The sequence below is a fragment of the Leptinotarsa decemlineata genome, unplaced genomic scaffold (genome assembly GCF_025532065.1).
Source record: "Leptinotarsa decemlineata unplaced genomic scaffold, Ldec_3_MD MMD2_tig00026307_RagTag_RagTag, whole genome shotgun sequence".
In the NCBI taxonomy this organism is placed as follows: domain Eukaryota; kingdom Metazoa; phylum Arthropoda; class Insecta; order Coleoptera; family Chrysomelidae; genus Leptinotarsa; species Leptinotarsa decemlineata.
Window position 1 is genome coordinate 7,577,436 of NW_027412681.1, and position 7,985 is coordinate 7,585,420.

A 7,985-nucleotide genomic window follows, 5' to 3' on the forward strand; every position below is an offset into this window, starting at 1 on the left:
AATAGATAAGTACTCTTTAATCATTCCCATAGTAATTTCAATTTAAGAGCCACCGGTATACAGCTGTTTGAGCCTATTGGGTATCGTCAGTACCGGGCAGGGGCAGGCGGTGCTCGATTGAAGACAAAATGAGAAAAAACCAAGAAAGTACTTGATAAAAATAGCTGCGTAAACGCAAGCGAAACATAAGTATATATATATATATATATATATATATATATATATAAAGCGATGGGTAGTCTTGATTGACTAGTTAAGGAGAAATACTGAATAATGTTGGGGATGCAGTCAAAATTGCTGGGCTGTTGTTTAAAGAATACTCTTTGTTATATGGTCGAGCTTTCGAGAACGTTTATTCCCTTTATCAAGACATCTACAATAAAATTGATAACATTGAAGCAAAATTGTAAAACAATAGATAAAAAGTACTTACTAACTTGAGGTTATAGTAAAAAGTCGAAAATTTCACTGAGAAACACAAAATTAGTCCTTTTCATTATGTAGAAAAGTGTCACACATTAAATTTTTATGGTTTAAAGAAAATATATGTATAAAACTTATTCAGAAGTAACATTTAGAGGATTTGAAATTTAAAATTTAAAATTTAAAATTTAAAATTTAAAATTTAAAATTTAAAATTCAAAATTCAAAATTTAAAATTTAAAATTTAAAATTTAAAATTTAAAATTTAAAATTTAAAATTTAAAATTTGAAATTTAAAATTAAATTTAAAATTTAAAATTTAAAATTTGAAATTTAAAATTTAAAATTCAAAATTCAAAATTTAAAATTTAAAATTTAAAATTTAAAATTTAAAATTTAAAATTTAAAATTTAAAATTTAAAATTTAAAATTTAAAATTTAAAATTTAAAATCCTCTAAATGTTACTTCTGAATAAGTTTCATATATATATTTTCTTTAAACCATAAAAATTTAATGAAAAGGACTAATTTTGTGTTTCTCAGTGAAATTTTCGACTTTTTACTATAACCTCAAGTTAGTAAGTACTTTTTATCTATTGTTTTACAATTTTGCTTCAATGTTATCAATTTTATTGTAGATGTCTTGATAAAGGGAATAAACATTCTCGAAAGCTCGACCATATAACAAAGAGTATTCTTTAAACAACAGCCCAGCAATTTTGACTGCATCCCCAACATTATTCCGTATTTCTATATATATATATATATATATATATATATATATATATATATATATATATATATATATATATATATATATATATATACAGAGATATAAATATTACCGAGTGTGTATGATATAAATCAAAAGGGGAAAATTCATGGACAGAACACTCAAAAAATAGGGGCAAACCGCGGACACGTGTTTCTGGCTATTGGCCTCATCAGCGCGGTGTAGCCAATTGCAAAGATGGACAACAACTGGTTACCAAAAGTGAAAAACATCACATATGCACGGTGTCACCAACAGGAGCTAACCGCACATTTGTGGTTTCAATTAGAAGACCTAGAATTCCCAGGCATCATCTAACATCACCACGTAGGCAGCTATAGCTACCTGCGTGACTTCCGGGTCCAGGATATAAATACAGAGATATAAATATTACCGAGTGTGTATGATATAAATCATGATGAGGCCAATAGCCAGAAACACGTGTCCGCGGTTTGCCCCTATTTTTTGAGTGTTCTGTCCACGAATTTTCCCCTTTTGATTTATATCATACACACTCGGTAATATTTATATCTCTGTATTTATATCCTGGACCCGGAAGTCACGCAGGTAGCTATAGCTGCCTACGTGGTGATGTTAGATGATGCCTGGGAATTTTAGGTCTTCTAACTGAAACCACAAATGTGCGGTTAGCTCCTGTTGGTGACACCGTGCATATGTGATGTTTTTCACTTTTGGTAACCAGTTGTTGTCCATCTTTGCAATTGGCTACACCGCGCTGATGAGGCCAATAGCCAGAAACACGTGTCCGCGGTTTGCCCCTATTTTTTGAGTGTTCTGTCCACGAATTTTCCCCTTTTGATATATATATATATATATATATATATATATATATATATATATATATATATATATATATATATGATCGAAGAAAAGGTAATGCAGTTAAGCTGCAGGAAAACAATTCCATGAAAATCAATATCCTAATGGAAACGTATTGGTATAATGGGACATTTTCCATTCGAATCGAAACATGATTCAGAATAGTAGCAATTTCATTAAAATCGAAAAGAGTATGTGACCTGTGAATATGTTGATGACTGTAGCCGTGCCAAATGAGTCAGGTGACTCGGGTGCCGGCTCTGCGATCTTGAGGCACGATAGATCTCAACAATGACATTCTATTGTTGAAAAATATAAGTTGAGTCATTTACAGATCCCATTCATCTATTCGAACACTGTGCATTGAATGATTGTACTTTCAAACAAATGTACTTCTTGAAATGTATCGTTACTCACTTGAAAAAATTGATTCAATTTGAGAATTGATATTTTGTTTTCATATCGATGCATTCAGCTGACAAAATAATCTTTACGCAAACCATTAGTTCTAAAAATTTTCTCAAATAAAAGTCGATTTATAACATAGATAATACATGCTGTAAAATAATTAATTTTCAACTACAATGATTGTATATTAGAACATTCTTTTGAGAAAGTGAATCTTACTTACACTCATTCTCTTCACTAAGAACTCAGGTCATGTCGCACATAAAAATGATTTGAAATCTCTGAAACGGTGAAACGCAAGGTTAGACGATAATGTGTTATCAAAATGGCTTTTTATTTCGAGAAAGTGATAACCTTTCTAAGTATCTTCATCACACTCCAATGAGAATCATAATTTCTTACCAATTGAGATGATGAACGATTTGTTTATTTGTCCAATACGAACTAATAACGACACTGAAATTCACTGGGTAATGTCAACGTATTGCACACATAGAGATCCAAAACAGGGGTTCAAATAAGTTTTTCAGTTAATCAGAAACTGTTTTATACGAATGAAAACCCAACAAAATTTATGTGAGCTGATGATTAACGAGGTAGTACATTTTAACGTGCGATTCCTAACACAAGTTAGACGATAAACACTGAACATTGATCTATCAGAGTTGAAATTCCTTTAGCTTTGTTCTCTTATGTGAGCTAATGATTAACGACGTACCACATTTTAATGTGCGATTCCTAACACAAGTTAGATGATAAACAGTGAGCATTGGTCGTATCAGAGTTGAAATTCCTTCAGCTTTGTTCACTAACTGATATTTGATATATGAGGAAATCGTTGTGTTAACTACAAATATAAGTAACCGAAGTTTCCGTCAAATCAACTGAGATATGTTTTTATAGAATTATTTTATGGTTCACGTTATTTTTTTTTATGACCTTCGCTTTCCTCAGGTCGAGTGGGCTGAAGTCGGAAAATGAGGGGTTCATCATGGCCTACCAGGGTGATTTCTTCAACACCTTAGTTTACCGCAATCGCGTGATGGGTAAAGAGGTTTCTGACAAAAGGTGTAGAGCCTGCTGCGAGACGTCTAGGACCTCAATTCACTTGCTGTCAGCATGACCATCATATGCGATCACAGCCTATATCCATCGATACAATACGGCCCTAATAGTGCTCTATTACCACCTACACGAGACACCGGTGTTGACATACGCTCTGGGGGATATTGATTTGATTGTGGATACCGAGAAGTGCCGAATTTATTGGAACTGTTCGTTTTTCATCCTCAGGCTCATAGAAGCTTATTAGCCTGATGTAGTCTTTGTCGACCACTAGAGCGAGACGATATTTGTCGTGTAGTTTTCAGCTCCTGGCAAGGCAAATATCATCCGAAAAGATGAGGGAAAACTTTTCCTTCGAACACCCGAAAGTTTCCTGAGGAGTACGCGATCCAATTTACACCTTTTGCCTCGCTAACATTTTCACTTCTCAATACACATATGATAATTAGTTTCTGGTACAGATTGATAAGTTTTTCTTTCCAATAGGACCGATTCATTCGGATCCCTTCGAGGTAGATTTTCTATTTTCGTTAAACTGAAAGTCAGGATTGAGGTGTTGCCAAAATTATATGGGTGAATTCCTCAGAATAGATTTGCGCGGTAGGTGATCTTTGATAATGAGAACGGCAAGGAGATGTGCCATTTTTGGAAAGGGGAGTGATGAACGAGAATCTCGAGAAGGGATTTGTTTAGTGGTGAGCCGTGTGGTCCATTTTCAAGAATTTGAACGATATCGTTTCGGATATAGTTTCATCAACTAATTTTGATGGGAGGGATGTACTTGTTGATGGATTGACAGCAAATTATCGATATTTGTCTTCAGTTTTGTTAGGAATAACCGCAGTTCTCCCAGTTCTGTGATATTCAATCTGCAAGTTATTTTGTAACAGTCGCTGAACTTCTTAAAATATTATCTGCCTACATTGATAGGTGAAGTCAAACCAACATTTCAAGTCTCTCGTGGACCCTGGGGGGTCCATCTGGATCAGTTTGGTAATCACTGGCCTGAATGATCGAAAAAATGTTGTAGATTTGCCTCTCGTCTATAGATTTTTACATGGGAAGTGCTCGCTTGATTCCCATGAAGGAGGTATATGAAAGAAATACTTCAGCTGCTCATCACGTCGAACTCAAACTACTTCGATCCCAACTTTTGAGAAACTCTTTCATTACTTGAATAACGAAGATCGTTATTCTAGTAAAGACAACGCTATCGGAACGTCTGTAGTCCATGTACTGTAGAGAGGCGCATATGTCAGTTCGAACTATGCATGTGATACGATTTCGAGCATTGGTTCAGTAATTTTCAATGTTCACGGCATCGAAATGTATTACCACGAGCTTCGTGTTCTTATTAGCTTATGTTAACAACTCTTCTACCACCTAGGAACATCATAGTTATTTTTTTCCTTTAAGACAAAACACAAGCACTACAAAAAAGTTCTTAAGGCACCCTAAGAGCCTTGCCTGTGCGAAAGTAGCGATTCACATTGGATTTGAATCGCTGGAGATTAAATCTATTTGGAAAAACGTGCTCAGGTAGTTCATTCCATATAAACGCAGTTCTCCAGATGAAAGAATTTTTGAACAGTGAAGTTCGAGGTGTACTGAGTTGAACTTCGAAACGATGAGCAGTTACAGTTCGTCGGGTATTTCTGATATGTACGGCTCTTGGTGGAATCAAATGTACCAAGTCACTTGAACATTTCCCGTGAAAGTATCCACAGAAGAGATACAAATCCTCAACCTTTCTTCGATGTTCCAGATTATCAAGGTTGCAAGTGATGATCGCGTCTTCTATCCGGCGGATGACTCTTTTCTGGAAGAAATCCAGGAGCTTCAGGGAATGTTTAGAGACGGAACTCCATACATGAGAACAATACTCCAAAAAAGTGTGATCTGAGCTTTATAAAGCATCAGTAGTTGCTGAGGTGTGTACAGTTTACTGGTTCGGAACAGTGTTCCAAGCTTTCGAGAAGCAGCCTTCGCCATTCTAGCTACATGATTGTGCCAGGACATATTGGTGTCCGTTTCAACCCCCAACAAACTCATCGAAGCAGAAAGCGGAATTGTCAGTCTAGACATTAATATTACTGGAGTTTTTTCCCAACACCAAATCGTTTTTAACACCTCGACACGTGTTTCAATCACCAAGTGATCATCTTCAAAGAAGAAGATTTAACGAAAACGAAGATTGAGTTTTAATCTTTGTCTTTGAAAATGATCACTTGGTGATCGAAACATGTGTTGAGGTGTTGAAAATAACGATTTGGTGTTGGGAAAAAACTCCAGTAATATTCATTACTACACCAAAGGTTCCAAACAATGCATCATAAGTCTAGACATTGTTATTTCCGGTTCGGAGACATTTATTTTTTTGGAAAAAAGCGATGCCTGGGTTTCTGTGGCATTGAATTGAACCTGGTTGGTTTCCTCCCAATTCGAGATCACTTCTAGATCCTCATTATGATATGTAACCTTCTGCTGTCGGTGAAGCTATTCGCAGTCTCGTTACGCATGTAACTAGTCAGAATCAATCCACTTTCGAATTGATAAAATTTCGTAAGAGAAATTTCTTGTGGAAAGCGGATTCGAACTCTGGACCTTTTGGTCGGAATTCACGTCACTGCTCCAATATTCACACGCCATTTGAATTTTACAAAAAGAAAGAGTTTGTATTGAGAATTATTCGTTCTACCAGCAGATAAAAACATATTCTTTCAAAAAGTAATTTACGTAAATCATCACCTTCAGGAGTTTCGATGATGTAGTCGAACCGTGAAGAAAACAAATATTGTGAATGTCATGAATTATGATACTACGAAAGAAGATTATAATCAACCTTTGGGTGAATAGTTCAAAGTTGTTGGTTTATCGGGGAAAAACAATGAATCGATGTTGAAACTGTGAATTGCATCGACATAGAGGGAACTCTAACAGGGACTTGGGAAATTTTATTACCAAATGATGTTATCATTAAATCAATCATTGGTGCACAAATAGGTTTTTTTCACAAAATAATCCAATATTCATATGTGTCAGATTCCAATCCAAATTCACTGAATAGATTTGAGCATTAACTATATAGTGTTCTTCAAAATCGTTTCAATAATTAAGATTCTGATTTTTCTAGTCAGATTTCCTCTGAGTCAAGTATTCATAGTTTTGACGTGTTGTTTTACTACACTAAAATGTTTATACTGTTACTTTCGTGACAGGTTTTTTTATAGCTCTAATCTATAACTATTTTTGGATACTGAGACTTCTAATGAAACGAAAAGAGAGCAATTTATTTTCAACAAGGATACCCAGTTACAGGATATGCTATTATTGAAAAGTATACATGAAATAAATACCAAAAATATTGTAACATAGAAATGTATAAAAGTAAGTGCTGAGACAAAGTAAGTATATATAAAATATTCATATACGTGGAATTTTAAAAGAGGAATGAAAAAATAAGTATGTGACACAAAAATTTACAAATCATGCAATGTAGCAGTACTGACACAAATGTTATTTATAGTATTATTAAAAGTGATTGTGGATACAAGATACCAAGGCGTTTAGAGAGTCTAAATGAATATCGCAGTGTTCACAGATTTTATTGGAGCTACTGCACATGAAATTCAATAGTGATGGTAGCATAACATTTGTGTGTGATGCTTCGCAATAGAACTTCAGATTGTGTCGAACTCCGCTTCTTGGTACTAAGAAATTGATCTCGGGTAAAAGAACTGTACTGTCAAGTTATTTATGCAGGAATTTCATTCCAAGAATAACTCTCCTTTTTTCCAAACATGTCAAATCGGGTCAACAAAATGCTATGATCAATGCCTCTCGTGGGGTATTGTCCATCAACATTTAGACATAAGTATTTTAGGAACTTTCTCTGCACTCTTTCAATTGATGTAAACTAGATTCCATAACACAGACCCATACTCTGACTTAGATGGAGCATACGCCAAATATAGCAATTTTGAGGTGGCAATACTTTTGAAGTTTTTGCCTTGTCTTTCTGTTAATGAATTCAATCCTATTTGCATCAGCAGTCATATTCCTTATATGTGTTGTAGATGTTAATTTACTGTCATATTTTATACCAAGATCTTTTATCTCGTGAATAATGGTACATTAAAGTTCGATTTTTTGTTGTGAATGATATTATGTTACATTTGGAAACGTCCAGTAGTAGACGATTATTGTTACACCAAAGTTTGATTACATCTAATTTATATTGTACGTTAGTTACAAATAAAAGTGGTAAAAAACATAGAAATTTTCATTTCTCTTTTCATTATGATCTCCTACTACGTAGTAACGCCTACATCCATCAATTTATTCAAATTGTACACTTTGGCAGTCAGTAATATCGTTGATTCTATAATACAGCTTCAGGTCGTCTGTAAATAGTAGGCTGAGAATATTCAGAAAGGTTGCCAAATCATTATTAAAAATTGAAAATAAAAGAAGTCCA

General features: G+C 34.3%; 1 protein-coding gene across 2 annotated transcripts in view; it reads right to left on the reverse strand.

Annotated features, from left to right (window-relative positions):
• Positions 1–7,985, reverse strand: part of LOC111508066 (O-acyltransferase like protein) — a 50,755-nt gene that overhangs the window by 30,009 nt on the left and 12,761 nt on the right. Inside the window, exon 1 of one of the 2 annotated variants that reach the window (XM_074181323.1) lies at positions 2,667–2,743. The exons of the other annotated variant lie outside the window; for it this stretch is intronic. Coding sequence (XP_074037424.1) covers positions 2,667–2,672 — 6 coding nt within the window. The 5' untranslated portion in view covers positions 2,673–2,743. Of the gene's footprint in view, positions 1–2,666; positions 2,744–7,985 lie in introns of those variants that run through there. 2 annotated transcript variants of the gene reach the window in all.